Source organism: Parasteatoda tepidariorum, chromosome 2 (genome assembly GCF_043381705.1).
Source record: "Parasteatoda tepidariorum isolate YZ-2023 chromosome 2, CAS_Ptep_4.0, whole genome shotgun sequence".
Taxonomy (NCBI): Eukaryota; Metazoa; Arthropoda; class Arachnida; order Araneae; family Theridiidae; genus Parasteatoda; species Parasteatoda tepidariorum.
Genome location: NC_092205.1, coordinates 57,131,624 through 57,157,708, shown reverse-complemented (window position 1 = coordinate 57,157,708; position 26,085 = coordinate 57,131,624). Strand labels below are relative to the sequence as shown.

Below are 26,085 nucleotides of genomic sequence, written 5' to 3'. Positions count from 1 at the left end.
CTCTAAAGCTACCTCCTCCCACATTTAAATTTATTTAAATTCATAAAAAATTCATTAAAATTTATGAAAATATTATTTCGTTCAATCTGATTCATTCATATTTACAGCAATTTCAAGCATGAGCACATACTCCAGCTTTTAGGCGTTTGTTTTGATAATAATGCCAATTTTATAATTTTGGAATTGATGGAAGGAGGTGATCTTCTCTCCTATCTTCGAAGTAATCGACCAATGATAGTGAGTATATTTTCTGTCATTTTTTATCACTATTCATACTGTTGGAAAAAATGTCTATTTAAAAGAAGAAAAAAAAGAAAAAAAAACTAATAATATTTTTGTAATCATTTTCTAGGTCCAAAATAGTAATTTAACCTTGGATGACCTTCTTATAATTTCAATAGACGTGGCAAAAGGTTGCAAGTATTTAGAAGACTTACATTTTGTTCATCGGTACGTTTTTTCTATTAGATAAAACTTCACTGCTGTTAGTTTTTTGTACATATAAAATTACACTACTTTTGCTTTCTCCAACATAAGATCATGCTTTACCTTTAAGGGCATAGTTTATATAAAACTGTGTGTGTGTAGAGGTAATTTAGATTATAACGTAATACATAATTGTAGTAATGAGTAGATGAAGGCGTTATGCAATAATAAGAAAAATTTGAGATAATTGACTTTGAAGTCGATCTAATGTTTCAAATTAGTTTTTTACCACACTGATGTTTTATAATCTCCATTTAAATCTCTTAAAAATGAGTTAAATATACATTCAGTGAGTAATTTTTTTAAGAAAAAAAAATTTTATGATTGTAAAAGAAAAAAAAATTACTATTTTTCAATGACTTTAATTCCTTTCTTGCTCTTATATTCAAAACGATCATATTCAAAATAATTTATCGGAAATTAAAAATGTTTTTTTTCTCTACTCGCATAATGATTTTTGACACCGAATCTCCGTAATGTTTTGACTTCATTCTGAACATTATTATTCATTATTAAGGATACTCATTACTAAATATCACGTACGTGTTAATCAATTAAAGAATCTAAAAACTATTATTTTACACTAATTAGGGTTCCTAGTTTGAGACCCCTGATATAGTGTGTATATTGTTTTTTTACTTAATTTCAGACAAATACTTAAAAAATGTATAGATTAAAGGTAATCATCACAGAGCATGAGATACAATGGCTCAATCGTTTACACTCGAACCCCAGTGGCGGCTTGAAGCCACTCAGCTTTAGATGAATGGATCTTGTCTGGAAAATTAAAGGCGATCTCTGCCCATTGCTGACCATATTGCTACAATCATGCCGTTGTCCATGAAATTGTGGAGCCTTAATCTCTAAGACCCCCGACCTCGCTCACAACGGGCTGTTGCGTGACTGTTTTATTTTTTAATTATTGAACATCCTTTATAATACTTGCTTATTTGAAATGGAGTATGCATTCAATACCCTTACACCAAAACGAGTTACTATCATTAAGTTCGTATTACAGTATTTTATTTTCTTTTATAAACGTCGCTGAACAGACGACCCAATTTTTGGATTTACGACTACTAATGTTCAACTCCGTAGCCAAGTAATTTTGAACCCTATCCAGAAAACAAGGGAACTCCTGGATCAAGTATTGGGAGAAATTTGCCTTCATGGAGGACTTTTTTTGATGGAACTAACCCGCATTTGCGTTACATAGAGAGGAAGATCACGAGAACCTCCCACGGTTAGCCTGACGACAAGGGGACTCTATCCCATGATCCGTCTACCACAGAGGATATTTCATGTTTGCACTGCCGTCATTGCGAGCCGGGTGCGAAATTCGTATCGACCAGTTATCGCTGGTATTCGAACCCGGTTCATCTAATTAGTGGGTGAGCGCTCTATCCCCTGAACCACCACAGCTCTTTCAGACTAGACTGACTTTTTGATGGAACTAACCCGCATTTGCGTTACATGGAGAGGAAAACCGCGAAAATCTCCCGTAGTAATTAGTTTGTCGGCAAGAGGAATATAATCAGTGATTCTTCTACCACTCAGTGGTTGGTGATCTAACCCATGATTCATCAACCACTGAGGATATTTTACGTCAGCACTGAGGTCGGTGCAAGCCGGATGCGGAATTCGTATCGACCAGCCATCGCCAGGATCGAACCCCAGTTTACCTCATTGAAAGGCGAACGCTCTATCCCCTGAGCCATCACAGCTCTCGTATTACAGTATTTAACAGATTTGTGTTTTTCCATTTATATAACGGCGTTTTAATACTTACACATTGCATTTTACAGTGATTTAGCTGCCAGGAACTGCCTTGTGTCCAGCTATGACCGGGAGCACAGAATCGTGAAAATTGGAGATTTCGGACTTGCCCGTGATATCTATAAAAACGATTACTACAGAAAAGAAGGTGAGGGATTGCTACCTGTCCGGTGGATGGCACCAGAATCTTTGATTGATGGCATATTTACTAACCAGTCGGATGTATGGTATGAAGATGCTTGATAATCAAAAAATTATTTTGTTAAAGGCTTGTTTTTTTCGATTAAATTGAGTAATTTTGTGGCACTTTTTTTAGGGCTTTTGGAGTTCTGCTGTGGGAGGTGATGACTTTGGGACAACAGCCATATCCTGCTCAATCTAACATGGAAGTTTTAAATTATGTCCGTGAAGGAAACCATTTGGATAAACCGAAAAATTGTCCTGATGACATGTAAGTTGAAATAATATGAGGAAATAATTGATACTTTATCGTTTAATAAATCATAATGTTTATGCGTCGCTTTTGTAATCATTTCAATGACTGAATATTGATATAGCTAGAGAATGAAGAAAGAATGAACTCTAATCAATAAATCTATAAATCAGAAAATCATTGAATGAGCGCATGAGCAAATGGATGTATGAAAAAAAATCAGGAAATAAGGTGACTGGACGAATTATTGAATGAACAAGTCAATTTTTCAATTAAAGGTTAATAAGCACTCAATTTGTTAAACGGCACATGATATATTTCTAATTTATATTTTATGAAATTAAATCAATCTTTACATTATTGTAACGGCTTTTGTGATTCTTTCTGGGGAACTGGGGACATTTTTTTTCCTGATGCATGAGATTTTTAAATGGATCTTGGATATTTTCACGTCACTAATTTCAAATCTACAATTGGTTTCTCTCGCCAAGCTACAGTTTTTTTAATTAATACTTTAGTCTATATTTTTTATCGAAATGTGCAATGTTAAAAACGTTATATATAACAGGAGGTTGCAATAATTGGAACCCATTCCCGGAAAATGTCATCATAAGCCGATAGGGGTACTTCCCCTATTATAAACTGTTTTTGTGTCTTTTCTGAACAGGATATAATATGCAAGTACCCCTAGCTGCGTACGACGACATTTCCGAGAATAGATTCCTATGCAATTTTAATAATGATGATGTGCTTTAACTCCCCTAGAAGTTTGCTGCAACATTTACGTGGCCCCTGTTATATATAACGCTTTGTAAACTTGTGCATTTTGACGAAAAATGTGATTTAAAAAAAACTGTAGGCTTAGGAGCAAAATTAATTTCAGATTTGAATTCCCTACACCGGAATTAAGCAAGATCAAGTATTTGTATGAATGCAGCAAACAAAAATTGTTCCCTAGGTTAACTGATAAAATTATGATAAAAATTATTTTGATTATATGATATATTTTTTCCTTCCAAAATGCAGGATCTTTTATAAATTATCCTTATATTTCATATTTAATTATCTTTTTCTTAAAAAGAAAAATCCCAATTTTCGAGAAGTACCATATTGCTAAAGAATATAATCTCTAAGTTATGTAGTTTTATTTCTACATTTTTGTTTTTTTATATTTTTAGGCACGATATTATGGCAAGATGTTGGAGTTATAATGCTGATGATCGTCCTACATTTTGCTACTGCCTTCGTGCGTTGCAAGAAATACGAAACAAACTCATTCAGACACCTAGTGTATTAACAGCTGTTTATAACTACAATTACTTCAATGACACTAATTTAGGTATTTTTTCTGCTTTATTATCTTTATTTTCTAGCATTTCGTTAACTTTGCATCATTTTTACTTGGAGTTCCTATTCATCAGAAGTGGCGGCAAGCAGCCTAAAAAATTCTCAAATTATTGATGTGAGAAGAATAGTGAAGTCAGGTACAACACTTCGCGATTCTTTCGAATAACGCTTTCTTAATCCGTGTCAAAATCATGTTTCGTTTTTTATTAGCCAAACATCACGTAACTACGACTGAATTGCGCATGGAATTGATAAACTGATTCAATCCTCGTCTGCACATAAATATGTAAACTTTTACTTTAGTTTTTTTTTTAAATTTTCTTTTAGAAATAATATTTTGGCAAGGCAATTGCCTTATCAAAACATTAATAGGTTTTTTATCGGTATATAAAAATATAAATAACTTGAGAAAGTTTAATTATTATTGCCTTCTAAAGCAAATTATTTTACAAAATAGATGGTTATTTTACATAAATTTTACTTATAACAGATACTTTGATTAGCAATAACTTTAAAATAATAATTTATAAATAATTTTAAATTCAAGCAAAAAGAATCCGTGTCCATAATTTTGAGAAACAGCCGGATACAGATGCCTCATCAATGCGTTGCGTGTTTAATATAAAACAACATTCCATTCTTCCTTTTACGGTAAATTTTGTCTGTAGGCCAATCACAGATTGTTACTCGTTTGTCGCAACTCTCTAAACTTTCTTTATACATAGGAACTCTAACACTATTTAATCCTTACCTGTATGTATATAATACCTGCCAAAAAACAATCCAATACATCCAGAAATATTGATTTATTAGGTTTTGACAACTTAGGATATAGTGGAAGCGTGTTGAATACTTCATCTGTTACATCTTCCCTGACGGAAATATCTTACTTCGCAGCATCAGGTAGAACGTGGCTTAAGATTCTTTATTTGCACTTCTTATGCACCTCAGTAAAAGAATCTGCACTTAGCACAACATGGAGATGGTACCAAAAAAGTTTGACCATCGTTTGATGGTGGTACTTATTCATAATATTCTACAGTATTAAGATGCAATTTTTTGCATCTTATACTTTGATAATGCGTAATATTCGTCACATTAAGTAGAACTTAATTTAGGAGTTTTTTGTTGCACTTTTTATGCACCTTAATAAATGAAACTGCACTTTGTAATAAATGGTGATGGTGCTTAATATCTTTCATCATAGTTTAATGGTGATATTTATTAACAGCAATAGCAAATGATGTAATCGGATGTAATTCTTTTATGGTGAATAATAATTTTGCCACATCGTAATTGCATGCTTTATTCACAGCAATAATTAACATGGCACTATGCGTAATGCCATGTTATATGTATTTCATGTATATTTTATACTTATATATTATATGTATTTTATGTATATTTTATACTTTATTATATACTTATGTATTTATATGTATTTTAAAAATTCCTGTCAAAAACGAGGTTAAATAAGCATGCTATCAGGGATCACAAATTAATATTAACACGAGGAAAAAACAAATATACCACCTGAAATCTATCGAATCTCTAGCGAAAAACATCAAAACCAGTTTGATTGCCTTTTGAAATTCGGTGGAGTTTCTATAAATCACTTTCAAACTTATCTATACTTTTCTGACAATCAAACAAATTTCAATTATTTTAGTGTGGTCTTTCTCAATTGTGATTCGTTACATTTCGATCTATATTTTGTTTTTTCCTAACTTAAATTTTAATTTGCGACCCCTAACCCTTTGACGCAGATGACACATCGTCTTTAGATATTATTTTCTGGCGTTTCAATTACAAACTAAAATATATATCTTGGTATTATAAAAAAATATGTTAGATTATCAGAATTATATTAAAAGTAAAGTATTCTAAATATTATCGATGATTAATTTTGTAAATTAATGAAATTTCAATGATGAATTACTGTTTCTCTTAGATCTAACTAACTACAAATTTGAAAAACTATTGTTTGGAAGTGAGACTTGTTGGGAAGATTTTTCCTTTAACGCAGAAAAAGACACAGCTGTTTCATGCTGTATTTCATAACCATGAATTATTAACAAGTTAAATATAATATTTGTCCCTTATTTTGACTTAAATTTGCAAAAAATCTTGAAAAAAAGTATGAAAAATATGTTTAATAAAAATTCTACGTTAAAGAACAAATAGGCAGGATTTTTAGACTTCTTTTTGACAAAGATTCTAAAAACACATATTATGAACAGTAGTTATGGAATACCTTGTACTAATAAATAATATGATTATGTCTAGTTTTTAATCGTAAGAAAACTAAAAACAGCAGCTTCTACTTTTTACTTAAATTTTATGAATAAGCATTGAATTCAATGGTCATTTTAGATGATGTAACTTATTAACAGTATAGTTGTTTAAAAAAGTTACATCTTTCTATGCTTGCAAATATAATTATTATTTTATGAAAATTCTAGGAACGTATATTGGACGAGGCATTGATGCAGAAAATGATCAGAACAAATTTTTAGATCATAACTTAGATTCTCGTAGTACTCATAGCTTTCCAGCAACACTTCTTGATGTAAGTAATTTCTTAAACCATCCACATCAAATATTTATTTATAGCATTTTACTTGATAATTATTATAACGTTTACTTGATAATTATTATAACATTTACTTGATAATTATTATAACGTTTACTTGATAATTATTATAACGTAGAGTGGAATTTATTATAATTTATTAAATTTAATAATTATTTTATTTTTTATTTTATTTTATTTTAATTTATTAAATTTATAATTTATTAAATTTTACTCTCGAGTAAATGCCACATTTATGCATAGGAAAATATTTATATAAAAATATGTTAAGCCTTAATCTTAAGCCTTAGTTCTGCTTTTTATGATAAAAGCAATTATGATATTTTCCCTCGAATATGTTTGAATTATCATGTAATTACTTAAATTATTACTTTCTCATTTGGATATTTTCTTTCGATTTTTTTCAGCATGAGACAAACCCTTCCTCATTTAGAAGATCTCTGTCATGGACGCATACACCATTCGAGACTGAAAGAAATCAAATGTCTGCGTCCTTTAGAAACCCATCACAAATAAGGCGCACCGCCAACAAATACCTCGAAATACTGGGCGACAATGAAGATGCAGATGGCTACCAACTCCCACTAACCTTCCAGAAAACGCCACCACCCAATGAACCACTACCGATGGCCTTTTACCAAACGCAGTGCAATCCAACATATTCCTCCACTATCCAGCTCAAAAATCCTTCAAGCACCCCTGATGCAGTTGGGGATTATGAAATTCCCAAAGACATTTCAAATTCAACTCCAGATCCACGTGAACTCGTGAAAAAATATCCATCATTTTGCAATGAAATGGACAGGATTTTGCATCCTGATGATTCCTCAGATAGATCGAGCACCCCATCATCCATGTACTCTGAAGACTGTTGTCTAGCTACTTGTGATAGCTGGTCAGATTCTACGGCGTCCACTTGCCCTTTGGAGTTGACGCCTGAGTGTCACAGCAGTTATGATTCAGTATCATTTCCTCCCATACCCGGTATAACACTGGAATCGCAGGACTCATCTTGTTGTTGATGTAACTACACTGTTTCAACATACTGTACTTTGTATATTGCCTACTTAACGCAGTATGATTTGATTGTTCCATTATTCAACAAGATTAGTTATTCAACAATCGACAATCGGATGTCTTGGAGTGGGAGCCTTTTGAAAAATGCCATTTTAATGCCAGTTACTAATATAGTTAACATTGTAAATTATTTTTGGAACATATCATATTACTTGTTTCTATGGTTCAGAGATTCATATGTGCCCGTACTTTGTTGTAGAATAACATGCGAAATCGTGATTAACATTCCAGTCATTGTGATTTACTCAATGAAATCGACATCCTTCAAAAAAGTTGTACATATTTTATGGAAATCTTTAAATTAGTTAGCAAAATTAGGAAATAACAAACCGTTTTTATATAAAGTAATGAGGGCATAACAAAACTAAGTTCATTTTTGACAAAAGTAGTCATTGAAATTTAATGACATTTTGGTCATATGCCATTTTTTAAAATTAGCACGTATAATAAAATCTGTTATATAAGAAAGAATCATCTTGCAATTATAAAAAGCTTTAACACAGTTTTAGTGCAATAAATTAAAAAGGCTATAATTAAAAAAAATATTTATTGTAACTTGTAATTCATAAAAAGAAAAAAAATATTTCGCATGTGCATCTAATGTCATACATTTTACAAACATCATTTGTTTCATACTTGTATATAGTCACATTCATCTGTTTATCGACCGTTTTTTAATCCATTTTTTAACATCATATTTGTATATTTTTCATACCATGCAGTTTTATAAAATTTACTCATCTGTTGCGACTATTTACAAATATATTTATTTATTAAAAAAAAGGAATTGCTGCTCAACTTGAAATGTACCTAACTAATTTCTGCTATTTAGAAATTTAAATTAAGTTTAATGTAGTGCGTGCAGGGTGTTCCAAAATGATCACTTTTCATATGCATTTAGAATACTTGTCAAAAAGTAAAGTACTCACATTAGGCAACGCTATTTAATATTTAAGCAAGGAAGAATCAAAAGCCCTTCAGAAGTCTGTCTAACCATTTGTGAGAAACGCGAAAATAAAAATATCAAGACCAGTTTAGTTGCTATGTGAACCTTAGAGGTGTTTCTAAGAATTCATATTTCAACTGTTCTTTGTTTCCTTCAGCAATCAAACAAGTTTTGACATTTTCTGACTCGTTTTCATTGCAAGTGATTATTCAAGTTTGGATGATGCTTTTCGCTTAAGTATTAAAGTGTAATCCGTAATGTGTATACTTTTTTTACTTCCTTTTTGGTAAGTATTCCAAAAATAAGGACGATTATTGCAGAACACCATGCAAAGATTTTAATTGCTATTTGCCTCAAAAAAGTCCTGAAAGTTCTTATGAAATTAAAATTAATTATTTAAAGCTATTAGAAATTAGAATATTGTATGCGAAGACCTCCAAGTTAATTAGCTTAACGTGGTCTTACAGTCAAAATCTAACTTGAGTAGTTTAAACTAACTTTATGTGGTCTGAAAATAATCTGTTGTATTAAGACATCCTGATGCATTGTTATGAAACTTATCCTGATGAATTGTTGTATATTTTGAAAGTTGTTTTCATCAATACTTCATTAAGTCACATTGCATTTACTTCATGAACTTTGTATATTTGTATTATTTGAATATTTTTACATTTGGATGAGCTTTGATAGTCAGTAATGTCTATTCTTCGAGATTTCTTTTCTCAGCATTATTGAGGAAATGTCATAAATTTCTAAAAATTCTATAAAGGACTTTTGGATGAGCTTTGATAGTCAGTAATGTCTATTCTTCGAGATTTCTTTTCTGAGCAATTATTGAGGAAATGTTATAAATTTCTAAAAATTCTATAAAGGACTTTTGGATGAGCTTTGATAGTCAGTATTGTCTATACTTCGAGATTTCTTTTCTGAGCAATTATTGAGAAAATGTCATAAATTTCTAAAAATTCTATAAAGGACTTTTGGATGAGCTTTGATAGTCAGTAATGTCGATTCTTTGAGATCTCCTTTTAGAGCAATTATTGAGGAAATGTAATAAATTTCTAAAAATTGTATAAAGGACTTTATGGCAAAAAGTGTTGTTATTATAAAAGCTTTATTAGTCTAAATAAAAAGTACCTTCATTTAAAATAATGAAAACTTTTAAATATTTCTTAATTTTTATCTTTAAATCTCCCATATTCATTTAGGATTAAACCTGATAATGGGATCAATCAGAAAATTAAACTTTTAACAATGGTTTAATAACCACTGTTAATGTTATTTTATAGTAATAAATCTGATGGAATTGTTTCATCATTATATGTGAGACGCTTGTTTTCAAAATTAAAAACAAATGTTTTTAATTTATAATTTCTTCAAAAATCAATAAAACTGTAATTTTAGTCTTGGAGCAATATTTGTGCATTGTTTCTTGGTATATGAAAAGCAAACTTCGTTGCAAATTTTAGATTAAAATTGTGATTGATATTGTTTGTAACTGTTGCTCTTGTTGAAAATCAAATCTAACTGGAAATTGTAAAAAAGTTATTTTTGTTATATATATTTTATACTAAAACATACATTTTAACAAAAATTGTTTTGTAAATAAATTAGTATCTTTTAATGTTGTGTAGTTTTTTGAGCATAAGTTTTTTAGCATGAGCTTTTGAGCATTCGACCTTACCGCAAATTCCAACTATTTCCCTTTTAATAAAAGAAATTCAGCTGATTTTTCATAAGCATTTGAATAATTGTAAGGAAAGAACGTTTAACGAATCAGCCCTAAAATGAAAGGTTTTAAGAACATCAAATGTTATTTTTAACTATTCAATTATTTTATTTTTTATTGTTTTCTAATTTTTTAAATTTCATTTAATATCATTCATTTATTATAGGAAATGCTATAGCAAATTCTTGTGTACTTTTGTAAAAACTTTTATATCTGGCAATATTTAGTGCTGCCATCTAACAGCATTTTACAACATTAAAATAACTAAAATCAAAGAAAAGAAAACTGGAAAAAAAGGTGGTGGTGTTGAAAAAAAAAAAAAAATTTGATTAACATAAATTTAAATTTAGCAATTGAGTATTTCAAACAAAGCGGAAGGGGAGAAATAAATTGACATTCCACTCGAAAAATAAGTACTAGGTGAAAAACGTACAAGAGTTTCTATCAATATGATAATTCACATTTCTTGAAAAAATCATAGAAAAATGAGATTTTATGAAAAATTTAATCGTGTGAAATCTCTTTCAAGTATTCAAATTAGGAATAAAGTGCGATTAAATTATCAATGAGTATTTGATATGTACTATTTAAAACTTTGCTCTTTTGATACAAATATTAACTTAAGTATTTGTTTTTATAAAAACTTCGTTTTGTATGTTTGCACTTTCCGGATATTAATATAAAACTTTTTTCGTAAATTTAATGAGATGCAACTTTTTAAAATGGAATTCTTCAAAAAGTTGATAGCTACTAATGCCGTTGTTTCAAAAATCAGTAAACTCTATTTGACATTAATTAAATAAACACGTTCGTTTAATTTAGCTAACAATTAGGTTGACACGATCTGTTCCAAGGAAATATTTTTTTTAAATATAAGCATCGCCAAAGCAACAGTTACCTGTAGATATGCAAAATAAAAGAACACTTTAATAATATAATCACGAAAAAACATTTTAAAAGAAGGTTTCTACAACATATGATGTTTTCGATTTACTTGAAAATGCTTTAAAATAAATTTCGTTTTTTTCCCCCTATCACAAATAAATTGTCTTTAAATTCACCGTTCTAGACAGAAAGTTAACTGCTAAATGTAATTAAGTCATGAATTTTTGATTTCAGTGCAAATAAAATCGAGGAAAATATACAAATTGCGAGATATTTATTTTACCGGATGGGTTTAATAATTTTGAATTAAAAAATGAATTAGTTAAAAAATTAATTAATAAATAGAAATTTTGCCAAGGCTCCAACAATATTCAGCAGTCAATGATTTATCTACCTAATGTTGGCGGACATATTGTCGCATTCCCTCAATCTAAATTTTAAAGCGTTTGGTTCACCCCATGTAGTCAAATGTGCATTGGCAAGGCATGAGGTAATTGCCCCAGTGCTCTCATACTAGGCAATTTTGATTATAATAAGCAAACCAAGCAGAGCTTTATGTTAAGGGAACACGACAGATATGCTCGTCCTCAAAAATAAGATTGCCGCAAAATAATCGATTGTCAAAAAGTCATCGATTGGATTGGAACCATGGGCTAAACTTAACTAATAACGCCATAATATCTGCCCACCTGATATAAAGGACATTTTTAGGTTTTCCCTGAAAAAATATTCAAACCAACATTTTCAAAAGAAATTTTATCCCTTTGTTGAAAATTCGATTTATGTATCAGATTACACAAAACTGCGATTTAGCAACATTGTACTCGATCCAGAAGATTAAAAAAAATCTTGAATAAAGAACTATCAAAACTTTTGTAAGATTTAAGGAAAATTAACCGACATCTGCGTAACATGAAGAAAAAAAAATAAGCATTTAAATCAGGAAAACTTAGCCCGATGGCCATGAACTTAAAATTTTTTGATAAGAGGAAGTGAAATTCTGCCATAAGACATTTGTCTCTTAGCTAGAAATATCTTAGAAAAATGTAATGACAAGTTTAAATAAACGAAAAAGTCGAAATTATAAAAATTATTTTACTTTTTGTCACTTGCCCCAAATGTAAGGGCATCGATTCCCTTAAATGGTGAGCAGCATCGAAATTTGTAAATTTATTCTGTAGTGAACAAAATTGCATCGTTTGTTATTCTAATGGCGTGCAATATAAGAATACCGATGTGGTAAATATAATTGGATGATTAAAGAAACACTTTTTCTTTAATTGAAATTCATTTTATATTACTTTACTGGTCATTAAAATTGCTACACCAGGAAGGCGACACACCACGAACGTGAAATTGCAGGACGGATAAAGCATATTGTGGCATGCAAATGATTAGCTTATCAAAGAATTCATGCAAAGCAGTAGCGACACCTACAATGTGTATAAAAGAACAGATTTGACAGTAAGTTTCTCATAGAGAAATTGAATTTGAGCGTTGTTCTTGTAAGGAGAAATGCCAACCAGCACGGGTCTGAGTTTGATAGTGGTCAAATTGTGGCCTACCGGGCTTGCGGTTTATCATACCGAAGTATTGCTGCACGCGTTGGTCAAGATCACATGACTGTTAGCAGAATATGGAATCGATGGGTTCATATGGAATGCCGTGCAGGATCTCAGCGGCCCCCCATCACTAACAGTAGAGAAGACAGGCATATTATCCACATAGCCTTAATGGATCGCACAGCTACGTTACGAACCCTAAGACAACAAATGGGGTCATTTGCAAGACAAGTTGACTTGCCATGCGGTAGAGGCGAGTGGTTATTTTCAGGTCTAGAAGAAGGCACTCTACTGGGCATCAATTGTGGCAGGAGTTCATAAATCGCCTAAGCAAGCCTACTTATCAAGAATATTTCTTTTGTAGATGGATCCAAGTCCATTCAGACCTATAAGTAACGCAGTGTGTCTCAAGCGCAGCCTGAACACGTCCTGCAGCATTCTGGACATACAAGGGAGGACATAACATCAAATCCCTTGACTGTTATCAGCATTTTAAATGTCAATAATTCCATAGAACTCATCTGACGTCTGCCAGAAAAGGATTATAAATAACAACACTTTACAAGGAATTATCAATAAATTCAACTTAAGTATTTCTTCAATTTCAATCATATGCGTATTGAACATTCAAAGGTATTTATAATCACCCTCAATTATATTAAAGTTTCATTGAGATAAATAATTTTAAAAGAAATATTTATATAAAAGTGTTCAAACGTTTTCTATCAAGTAGTGCTTTAAATGTCCTATCAATTATCATTTCCTTTCTACAGAAAATATATGGACTATAAAATTACACAAAATAGAGTCTAGATTTATTTGGAAAATGTGTTCACATAAAACACTTCAAACATTACGGTTTATAATTGTTTATTTCTCAAATCTAATAAAGTTACGACAAAATACACAGGCAAAATTAAAAGAAGACAGCAAAATTGAAACCTTGTTCAATGAGAAAAATACTTGTATAATGACAAAATAACACAGTATATATGCAATAAAAAATATAAATTTCTAAGCAAATTAAAATAAAAAAAAAGAACTTGATAGTGCCATTTACACGTAATTTATAAAATGCCAGATCTACACATGCTTACAAAAAGTGAAATAATAATACATAGCGAAATAAGATATAAATGCCTCAATTATTTCTTTTAACGTAGTTAGCTTGATTATGAAGATTGCTTTGCATTATTATAACACTTCACATTGAATAATTCTCATTTTAAACATTTCTAATGAACATGATTTCTAAAATACAATACTACTTGAATGTAATCACATAACTTCCAAAAAATAACTCACAATGAGCATTATCTGATATGTATTTCAGAATAGTCAGACACACATTACTACAACAGTTTAACATTCATCTGCGGTTACAATAATGAAGAAAATATTTAGTTTTGTAACCATCTTCACACAACATAACAATACCTCGAATGTTAATATGTAAACTGATGACAGTAGAGAGCTTTTGCATAGCATTTGCTTTAAGTTAACCTTTTAAACGCTAACCTTATTATCTACCTCATAGCGACATTGTGACGTGTAGGACATTTTCGGAAAAGCTCTGTGAGGCTCAAATTGCGTTAAAGTTAGGGGGAAACGTAACGCTTTGCAAAATCTCTATTACCTAATGTTAATTGTAGAACTCATTAAAATTTTTTATTAGAATTGACTAATTTTAGAAAATTTTTATTATTTAATTATTAATCAATTATTAACTTTTAATCCATTTATGTACGTCGCAATTTTTCAATAAAATTTTGTCTGTTAACAATTAGTAACAAGAAATCACCTAGAGTTACTAATTAAGTTTTGCAGATATTTATTTTGTTTCATTAGAAAAAGTCGAAAACTTCCTACATTTTGCAGAGGGAACACAATATGCCATTTATCATATAATATGAAATGACAGAAAAAATAGTATTCATTTAAATTAATTTATTTAATTATTGGATGTAGACACATTGTAAAATAAATCGAAAAACTCTAAATTTTTTCTTGAAATTGAGAACTACTTTTTAGTAAAGCTAGCAAAAATGTTAAAAAAAAAAAAAAAAAAAAAAAAAGCTGCAATATCAATAGAACGTAGTTGTCAGTAATATAACTAAAAGAATACTGAAAAATAAATTTTCAAAATTAGATTGAATAAAATTATTCTTGTAAACATACGATATTGTTTAAAGCGCCCCTATATTATATTTTACCATCTATATTAGTTTCCACAGTCAATCTAGTCTAATCTTCACAGTCTATTTCAAAAAGAAATATCGCGTTTAACAAATGCGTCACAGTAGTATCTCAATAAAGTAATTGAAGAAAAAAAGATTTTTATATTATAAGTACTCTAATATTTTATTAAATTTACTTGATGAATTCGATGAAATAAAACAAGAATCAAACTTTCAACAAAATTCAATATTAAATTATGAATATTAAATGTCATAGAATATTAAATTATCGGCCGAAAAATTTAATATTAAATGTCATAGAATATTAAATTATCGGCCGAAAAATTTAAACACAAATAAGCGACCATCGCAATTTGTCACAGTAATAAATTTTTATGTTCAAGTGGTGTTCAAAATCTATGGTTTAAATTCTGTTTCCTCTTAACATATCTGTTCTATTTCGCCTTGGCGCAGACCCTTCTTGGGTTATCGGGTTGCTCTTTCTTAATTATTTTGCCACCACTGTTAAAAATCTTCAGCAGAAAACGTAATAGTCAGCAGATGATGCATTTTAACTGGCACGTCGCTCGTGAGGTAATTCGATTGTGTCACGCCAACAATTGCAACAATATATTTAATATTTAGAAACATGACAGCCTCAACATAGCAGGTTTAGAACAAGATGAAATAGATAATAAAGTGTAACAGATCTTTAAATATAGTTAAGTACTCCATACTAAGCAGGCCCAAGTTTTAGTAGTAACTGTTAAATCAGCACGTTTTTACTAAATTACATTCCAAAATACTTGATTTATATATATGAAAGGTTGGATGTATTTCATCGTGATACTTTAAAAATGGCAAGAAGGGTTGTAAAAATGGTGATAAGGTTCGTTAAAGTTGACATTTTAAACATGGAATGGGCACTGTTACAGCCGTCGGTGTAGCATGTGTAGACGCAACCTCTGTACTCTCTGCCGTCGTAATGGCGGACATATTCACAGTAATCTCCTAACTCTTTTGGGGAACAAAATCGCTGAGTACCCAGCTCACCTAAAACAAAGAAAGAGATTTTTTGAGAGACTATCCATATTTATCGTTATCACCACAACACAGATTTCGATAATCTAAAATAAATACTAAACATGCATTTAAAAATAGGAAGAAATGCCATTAAAAAATAAATTTTGAATAATTAAATAAGAATTTTAATTTAAAACAATGTTTCCTCCATAAACGCATTTTATGAAAGAACAGATATCGTTATCACCACAGCCCAAATTCATCAAAATTTGGGCTGTGGTGATTACTTAAGTTACGAAATCAGACACAAAAACATACTTTATCTGAATAAACATACCTTTTTTTCGACGGCTTCGGATTTCTGACCCCCAAAATATAGGGGGTCGAATATCTCGGGAGCTTTTTAAGAGAATTGGAAAATTTTTCACACAATTATAAAATTCGTTTATTCAAAGAAAATTAATTTTAATAAATATTTATTATTTTTTAATATTTTATTTAATAATAGTCGAAAAATTTCGAATTGTAAGGTGCACAATTTTTAACATCATTTTAAAGTATGTAAGTTTACATGGCAAAATATAAGATTTGTGTGAAATCGGTCGAATAGTGAGAAATTGAATTTTAAAGATTCGACTTTCTTAAAATTTGATTACTCAGGAACTATTTGACCGATTTCACTTTAATTTTGTGTTGTGCCACTTAAACTTACATACTTTAAAATGAGGTAAAAAAATATATATCATACATTAAAATAATCATACATTAAAATTATCATACATTTAAAACTTTTTTAAAAAAAAAGACCTTTTAGCTATGAATTTTTGTTTTTAATCCCAAAACAATAATTCGGATGTTTAATATTACTGCGATGTCATCTATTGGTTAAAGTAATATAAGGAAAAAATATGCAGTTTTTGCCATTAGATAATTAAAAATTGTCACTATACCAAGGTAAAAAAATCCTACCTATCAATTTACCAACCCCAATATATATAATTAATTGACTTCATTTTTGACAAGGGTTCTAAAAATATATGTAATGTAAAAAGATCATCGAACACTAAGTGTGTGCATGTATTATACGATTTATTACATAAATAAAATAATATAAAAAAAATATATGATTATAAGCATATAAATTAAATGATTTTAGCATATAAATAAAAATTACATAAATATTTGCAATTAAAATATTATATTTAAACAGTTAATTCTATATACGTAAATCCAAATGATACTAATAGTATAAATGATAGCAAAAGCAACAGAAATGAACAAAATGAACCATCATATATTTAAAAATTTAGCTTAAACTTGATTGACCTAAATTAAGAGACATTTCATTAATTACACATGAACGTAATTCTAATTTGCATAAGATTTGGAAGGGAGTTAAAATTTTATCAGAAGCAAATTGTCGCAGAAAAAACGATTTTACAAAGATAATTTTGCATAGTACTTATACCTCCATATTTCTGGGACAGATTTAGACGATAACTAAAATTTACGGGATTATCTTTCATTTTCTAAATCCGAAATCGCAATAGTCACGATCTCAACCGTACAAGAATCTGTTTACAAGATAGTAACATGAATTCCTTAAAGCGACGATTTGGCATCTGTTACTATGACAACAAGGGTCCCACGGGCCTCATAACAAAGGAATAATGTATAGTGATTAAAATTTCATCAGATAAAGGTAACTAAACTAACCAGCAAACATAAGAGAAAATAAGTACTCAATCATAGTTGTACTTAGATTTGTTTTAGAGTGAAACTTCTGGATTTAAAACGAAACGATCGAAAAATCGTGTAAAAGTTTTATCAAGAAGAGTTTTATAGTCCTCTAATGGGTCTTATTCCATTGTTGTCATGGAATTTAATAAAATTTTTGATTCTTCGCTTTTTTTTTTCTTACTCCCCATGCTTTTGATAATAGAGTATCAGATGACAGCAGTCTTACAAAATTAGGTAGGAAGCGAAACTTATTAGCTCTAGATTTTGATTTATTAGATTTGGATAAACAACACTTGCTAATTTTTATTTAGAATTCCCACTATTTTTCTTAAAATTATTATTATTATATTAAGTTAAAAAATTTATGCAGTATATAATTTTAGTTAATACTGTATATTCGTGTATTTTTAAAATTAATATTTTTAAAATTTTGTTCAGACTCAGGAAAATTGATTCGATGATAAATTCCCGGTGCTGATGTTTAACATGAATTGAGCCAAAACAACGATCCGTTTCGAAAGTCTGAATACGGAAAAATGTATAAAACCAAGTTATATCTTTTTGAAAAAGCTCATTGCTGAATTTTAATTGAATAATTTCGTCATAAAAAGGAAAGAACATTCAAATTTTAGAATAATGACCAATATATCTCGCTCATTTTGATTGGAAGATGGCCTTGAATTTTACGTTTCAGAAGACGAGTAAAATGGGCAACCGTATAAAACCAAATTACGTCTCTCTGAAAAAGCTGATTGTTGAATTATAATAATATAATTTTGTCAGAAAAAAAGACGTTAAATTTTAGAATAACGCCGAATATATGTCTGCCATTCTGACTGGCAGATAACCTTGTGATTGCAAGAGCTGAAAAATAGGGGCAAGAGCTGAATAATAACAATCTTATAAAACCAAACTATACATCTTAGAAAAAGCCGATTGCTGAATTCTAAAAGTATAATTTTGTCAGAAAAAAGGTCGTTAAAATTTTAGATTTACACGAAATATACGTCTGCCATTCTGATTGGCAGACCTTGTGATTGCAAGAGCTGAGCAAAACGGAAAACCGTATAATGCCAACTTATATCTTCTGAAAATGCTGATTGAGTGAGGGGGGGGGGGATCAGGGGCGAATCCAGAAATTTTTCCTGGGGAGGGTCATAGATTCAGATTTCCCCCCTCCCTACAATAAATTTTTTTTATAAAAAAAATTTTTTTTTGAATATTTTTTTGAAAAAAAAAAAAACCTGGGGTNGGTGGGGGGGGGGGTGATCAGGGGCGAATCCAGAAATTTTTCCTGGGGAGGGTCATAGATTCAGATTTCCCCCCTCCCTACAATAAATTTTTTTTTTGAAGGAAAAAAAAAACTGGGGTTTTTAATGCTAGTCTTATTTTTCTTTTTCATAATGAACAATAGGACAATACATAAATAATTCAAGTATTTAAAATCTTTAAATAATAAATGTAATGAGTTTTTTAAAAACTTTGGCAAATCTGTCAATGATTTTTTGAATATCCAAATCAGTTCCTCGATGAATGTTTAATAATGCGAGTCCATTTAATCGTTCTTGACTTTGAGTTGCTTTAAGCCAAGTTTTGAGAACTCGAAGAGCTGAAAAGGAACGTTCAGCTGTTGCTGCACTAACTGGCTGAGTTATTAAAATTCTCAACAACATATTGATTGATGGGTACAAATCGATGTCACAACCATTAATAATTTTGGAAAGATCGTTGGGCACTTCAAGTCCTGCTTACAAGTCTTGAAACAGTGAAAAACATAATTAGCTGGAAAAAATTGATTTTTTCGACCTACATAGGTGTATATGCCCCCTTAAATAATTTTTGTAACTTTTGTAAACTATTGAAAAATTATTATTTTTATTTTTGAATAATAAAAAAAAAAAAAATTGGGGGGGGGGTCACGACCCNCCCCCCCCCCCCCGCTGGATCCGCCACTGGGGGTGGCAGCGTCCATGTTAAGAACCTATAATGGTCTACACACTTAATGGAAAGTTCTGCTGCAAACAAAGTTGATTTTTGAAAGTTGAAGTTTTTTTCTCCCTCTTTTATTAAACCGGATAAAGATAAAATTCTAAGATATTTTCTAAGTCTACAGTTATTGAAGCGCCTTAAAATGTCACTCACTACATAGATTGAATTGTTGAGATATTCAATGCACATTAATTTCTCTTTTTTTCACAATGCACATTAATTTCTCTTTTTTTAAATTTATGTTTTTTCGTTGGGGCAAGATAAAAAAAATTTTAATTTAAAAATCAGGATCTTGAATTATTTAATCTTATTATTTTTAGAACTAAAAAAAAATGGATTTGTTAACTTACCATTATATATACCAGTAGTTTTTATACAGTATCTAGCTTCAAACACGTCAGAACAGGATTCTGGTCGTAGTGGATTAGGATTCAGGAACTTTTCAAGGCAATCCAAAGTTTGGGTAGAGTTACATCGAAAACAGCTAATGGCAGTTCCTGAGGGGAAAAAATAAATAATAATGAAACATATTTGTCATGAAATCGTAACTCTAGAGATGCAAAGCCTCCAAGCTACTTTTTTCATGTCGGTTGTACAAGCCATAACTCGATTAAATCTTCATAGACTGATTTCATATTTAAAATTGTTCTCTTTGTAGAAGTAGGAGTGTTTTACGTTATCGCACAGTTTTTGCTGCAATAAGGAACCCTTAAATGTCACGTGAGCTTGTTTATGGCAACTTCGGATACCCTTCTGAGTAAAAATAATTAATTAATAGATTTACGTAAATAAGTCGCAAAACAGTAACTTTTACAATAGTAATCTAATTTTAGCATTTAATTCCAAGAAGAACAACATCTTGACGAAAAATTAAATTTATATTTATTTTATTAAATTTTGAGAAGAATATTCGTTTATTAGTCCAATATCGGTCATTATTTTTTTTAATTAAACATTTTATAACTATAGCTTGTAGAAATATTTACAACGATAAAGACAAAAATGAGGAATCATTTAAAGAGTTACATGTTACAAATATTTATTTTCAATGTGCCACTGCGAGGCAAATTTGTGATATGATTTTTTCACCAAAATAAAAAATTATTTTTAACAGCCAGTATTAAAACAATTTCCAGCTAACAAGCGTAAGTGTGTGACGTGCTTTTCAACAGAGAACATACAAATAAAAGTTTCGTGATACAAATTGGTAAATTTTTTTTTTTTAAATCTTCGCTGTATAAAAACAATTTTGCTCACTTTTTCACCCAATTTTAAAAAAAAAATTTGACAGCCATTTTTAGAAGAATTTACAACTCAAATGTGCAATGTACGGCACGATTTTCAAAAGTTGCAAGAGTAGATACTATTTACAATCTCATAAAAGATTTAAGAGAGACACGAGAATTGAATTAAATGTAGGGTTTTATGACACAAGGGTAGAATGTTTATGGCTACGGAGAGGAGTGACAAAGTGCACATTTTGTAAAAAGGAAAACGTCTACACTTAAAAAGGAAATACTGTAGAAGTGGGCAATATGGGGCCCTCGAAAGATTGTAGCGCGACCTCTTACTTTCTAACCGTAAATAGGATTAAGTTTTGGAGGAAAGAAAGGCGATGTTTTAACATTTAAATTCCAAGATGTAGAGGTATGATATCAAGGTCGGTGTCAGAAGATTTAAATCTTCCAATACTTCAATATTTTTTAAGAAATTTTCTTTAAACATTTTTAAATACTGATTTATTTAAAAATTAAAGATATAAGTTATTTATATACAGTAAAAAAAATTTAAAGAAAATTATTAAGGGAAAGAATTTTTTCATTCACAGAAAGTTGAAAATTAGCTAATATTCAATTTATTTTCTTCTTATAACTGTCGTTGAACAGTCAACCCAATTTTATGGGTTTACGACTACTAATGTTCTACTCCGTAGCCTTGTAATTTTGAACCCGATACAGAAGTCAAGAGAACTCCTGGATCGAGTATTGGGTGAATTTGCCTTCGTGGAGGACTTTTTGGATGGAGCTAACCCGCATTTGCGTTACATGAAGGGGAAGACCACGAGAACCTCCCACTGTTAGCCTGCCGACAAGGGGACTCTAACCCATGATCCGTCTACCACTTTCACGTCAGCCCTGTGGTCGGTGCAAGCCGGATGCGGAATTAGTATCGACTGGGATTCGAACCCGGTTCGCCTCATTGGAAGACGAACGCTCTATTCCCTGAGCCATCGCGGCTCTAATATTCAATTTTATAACAAATAAAAAGTGTGTAAAATTTCATAAGTTTTCTAATTCGTAAGTAAAATATGATTATTTTTTATATATTTTTAAAAGCCAAATTAGTATTGTTCTCACTATACTTAGAAACAATTAAGTTATAATTGATTGATAAAAACACTGAATTTGTTAGCAGGGGTCTGTCCAGACATTTTGTGAAAGGTCTGGTTTTTGTGAAATTCTGAAAAATTACTCACATTCTTTCAACCAGGGTCCTGCTGTTATGAACTTGTGCAAATAGGGTCCGGTTATTGCAAAAAACTTTTTCAAGGAGTTTTTAAATTGTAAATAGATACAAGATTATGCTCAGCACTTAAAATTATAATTTAAAAAATTAAAATTTCAAAAATAAACAGCAATTGCTGCTTCTAAATTAGAGATGCAACATACAAATATTTGGTATTTAGCTTATACTGCTGAACGCAGAATAATCATTTCGGACGAATAATGGAAGCATCGTCTGCCGAAGACAAAACTTAATTCGTTTACGTCCATCTTTCTTGTTCTCTGCCCTAGGAAGGGTTAGCGCAATTAACAAAACAATAATGAAGAACAAATTTGTGAAGGGTCCGATTAAAAGAAAAATCATTTTGTGAAGGATCCGTTTTTAAATTAAAATATTTTGTGAAGAGTCCGTTTTTATGAAAAGATATTTCGTGAAGGGTCCGGTCCGTTAACGAACCCAAATTTCTTCTAAACAGACCCCTGGTTAGGGTCTCCAAAAGCTGAAAATGTTTTTTGCGGCCTATCGCAAAAGGTTGTGCATCCCTAAATTAAATGGAAAAATAAATTTGCAACTTAGAAACTCTAAATAAGTGAATGAATAAATAAATAAAAAAATAGATATTAAAATTAGATATTACGCAGGAAATGATTTAACTTTTAATTTTGTCCGAATTTGTTCTAAAAATAAAAAGTTAGTTGGGATAACTATTAAGAATAAGCCGAATTCCATAACATAAAAGAACCTGCTTAAGAAAACAAAAAGACTATCCCTATTGCATAAATAATACATAAACAAGTTTGGTCTCTTTCTATTTACGAGAACACGTGAAAATAAATCATATCCATTTATTCTTTCAGTGATATTCTTTAAAACCTATATTTTAACTTCATTACAAACAATTACTTTCAACAACTCGAACTGTGATAAAGAAGAAGCAAAAAAGAATATATATTTACGGCAAAATTTTCAGACGATTAATAAATTTATGCGGAGAGTGAGATGAAGCGAAACCTCTCAGTCAAAAGATAGGAATAAAAGTTGCTATGGTGATGGAAAGTGCAACAAAGCACTTAAACATCGACCCGAATTCTCAAATGTCAGCATTTGATTCATCATTCATCCTATCGAAGCATTACTAATAATTAATTGTGCATATGTGATTCCAAAGAATACCCTTGAGACAAAAAACATGTGTTTTGAAATCAACGATAGAAGATGACGGAAAACTACTGATGTAGTTTAAAATTTAGTTATGAGACATCATTGAAGCAATTGACTTGAAATAATTTCACACACTTTTTTTAGAAGAGAAATAATGGAAATATAAAATTAATGTGTAAAAGTTATTATGTAATAAATCAATTATTTTATATTTTCAGAGACCTTGTCAAAAATTAATTAAAAAAGCACACACATTTAAAGGGAACAAATTATTATTTTATAGAGGGGGGAAAATGCTATCGTAATGTAAAGAAACACAATAATTAAATAGAATTTAATAGAGAGAAGCTGAGAAGGCGATTATTTGAAACACATAAGTTTCACCTCAGTCAATCAAACTGTTTTTGATTTTTTTTCACCCCGCCTTCCTTACTAATGATTCCACAGGATCTGATAGGTTTATGTTCCTTTTAAACATTAATTTGGGTTCTAAAAGCATAACCCTTAGGTTCACTTTTGCATTAAAAATATATATAACGGACGTTCGGTACGGTACATCCTGTAATTATAAGAAACTCGAAAGAAATTGCATGCATAAAAATATAATTAAATTTCTAAATGAAAACCTTTAAAAAGTTTTCAATTAACTAATAATTGTCGATAATGATGCAAGATTTTTATAATTTTTGGGATAAAAGAAATTGTTTAATAGTCAACTAATAGTCAATTTTTGAGAGCGTTTGTAAACAGTCGCAAAGGAGAATAACTATAATAATAATAATAAATGTTATTGTATAAACGGAAAGTTTAAAGCTTTTTATTAATTTCATGTGGTTTGTAAAATTTTAAAAATTAAATCAGATTACTTTTCTAACTCTGTTTTACATATTTTATAACCTGGTAAGCAAGAAAACCAATCTAAGAGCAAGTAATTAGGTCTAGTCAATAAAAAATAGGGGCTCATTAAGTTCATTCAATCCTTATTTGAATAAAGACACTTTTAATGTAAATAACAAAAGTTATGTGAACTTCTCTTACTGTTAAACTCTAACAAAACAAATCTTTACACCTTTTCGTGTTCGTGCATAGAAGTATTTCCTACCTTCTTCCTCCAGGCAATGTGTTAAACAATTGTTTATTACTTTTCAAGTGCTACAGTAATGTTCAATAGGAATTTACAATAGAAATTAAATTATGCAATTATTTAATCAATAGTTTTTATGATGAATGCACCAAAGATAAAAATAATCCAAATTGGCAGCAAACCTCCTTTTTTTAAAAAAAAAATATATATATATATATATGTCCGATTTTCTTTCTTTTTTAATTAAGCTGGGCAAGTAATTTAAACTAGTCATTTTTTGGTCTAACAAAAATCAGCCAACTTTGACATATACCTAATAGAAAATGAGTTCACCCAAATATTTTTTTCCCACTACGTCAATGCATAAATAAAAAAATATATGTACCTAGCAATAGTAAATTTTAAGTTTTTAAGATTTATTCAAACAAACTAAGCGGCATTAAATGTNCTCTGCAAAAAAAGCCAATAGAAAAATACGTAATTGTAAATTTTCATGGCCAGCTTTGTTTTTAAAATTTTTTTTTTTGAAATTTTCGTTTGTTGCAAGATATTTCGCATAAGAACGCGTACCCCCGTTAAACTGTTCCCGTACCCCTGGGGGTACGCGTACCACACTTTGGGAAACACTGCTCTATGATATAGCAGACATAAATACAGTGCTGTAGTTGAGGGGGAAGGGAACGCAGGAAAACGGCGTTCTCCGAAATATTTCTTTTTGCTGCAGTAAAAAAAAATTTAAATGTTTGAAAAAGATTTCAATTCAATTTATAAATTTTTCATGAAACAAAGCAAAAATTCCTGCTCGATTGTGGGGAAAAATTTTTTTCCTTCTGCCAGAAGTGTCAATTGTACTAATCAGATTCAACAGCGCGAGTGCTGTTTCAAATCTTATTGGTGCAATTTTTAAGCTCGTTTGTAAACAGGCGCAAGGAGAATAGCTATAAGAATAATAATAATAAATGTTATAGCATAAACGGAAAGTTTAATCCTTTTTATAAATTCCATGTGGTTTGTAAAATTTTAGACTTAAAAGTGATGCAACTATGCTTTCTTAATTTTTTAAATCATTACTTCAATAACCAAAAAAAAAAAAAAAAAAAAAAAAAAAAAAAAAAAAAAAAAAAAANAAAAAAAACGAAAGATAAGAAAAGGTTCTTAACTGAAATACATAAGTGGGCAGTGGGTATAAAAAATTGACAACTTCTTATTTTATACAAATATTTTAAGTAAAGGAACGGTCAAAAGAACTTTATATTTTGATAGTAATGGTATATAGTACCTTTGCAACATTCGCTATATGTTTGCATTAGTATGCGCAAGTCAACCCTGCGCATCCTGTTGCAAATTTGTAGGAATTCGCCTCATATGTCTCTTGTTTCTAGCTCACTCACTCAGTGTTACTGGTAGGGAAATATAAATTGCATTGATAACTGATAAATAGAATTATTTTTCCTCAGAAAAAAAAAAAGTCGTCAGCACTTAATACCGCGTTAAATGGTTATCACAACTTTTATATTTAAAATTTGTTAATATCATTCTCAAAATCATTTTAAACCAAATTTATAAAAAAAA

At 30.1% G+C, this 26,085-nt stretch overlaps 2 protein-coding genes across 3 annotated transcripts in view; one reads left to right on the top strand and one right to left on the bottom strand.

The window, feature by feature from the left end:
* Positions 1–10,282, top strand: part of LOC107441450 (receptor protein-tyrosine kinase sevenless) — an 88,476-nt gene extending 78,194 nt beyond the window's left edge. Inside the window, exons 35-42 of one of the 2 annotated variants that reach the window (XM_043048239.2) lie at positions 108–237; positions 353–450; positions 2,292–2,489; positions 2,579–2,713; positions 3,874–4,034; positions 4,856–4,945; positions 6,505–6,611; positions 7,043–8,255. In XM_043048239.2, coding sequence (XP_042904173.1) covers positions 108–237; positions 353–450; positions 2,292–2,489; positions 2,579–2,713; positions 3,874–4,034; positions 4,856–4,945; positions 6,505–6,611; positions 7,043–7,657 — 1,534 coding nt within the window. In that variant the 3' untranslated portion in view covers positions 7,658–8,255. Of the gene's footprint in view, positions 1–107; positions 238–352; positions 451–2,291; positions 2,490–2,578; positions 2,714–3,873; positions 4,035–4,855; positions 4,946–6,504; positions 6,612–7,042 lie in introns of both variants that reach the window. The other variant, XM_043048241.1, reaches the window with a different exon arrangement.
* A 3,405-nt stretch (positions 10,283–13,687) lies between these two features.
* LOC107441512 (UPAR/Ly6 domain-containing protein bou) overlaps positions 13,688–26,085 on the bottom strand; it is a 36,614-nt gene continuing 24,216 nt past the window's right edge. Inside the window, exons 2-3 of the mRNA XM_016054802.3 lie at positions 20,114–20,260; positions 13,688–16,064 (exon numbers count right to left, since the gene is read on the bottom strand). Of these exons, the coding sequence (XP_015910288.1) occupies positions 15,850–16,064; positions 20,114–20,260 (362 nt within the window). The 3' untranslated portion in view covers positions 13,688–15,849. The remainder of the gene's footprint in view (positions 16,065–20,113; positions 20,261–26,085) is intronic.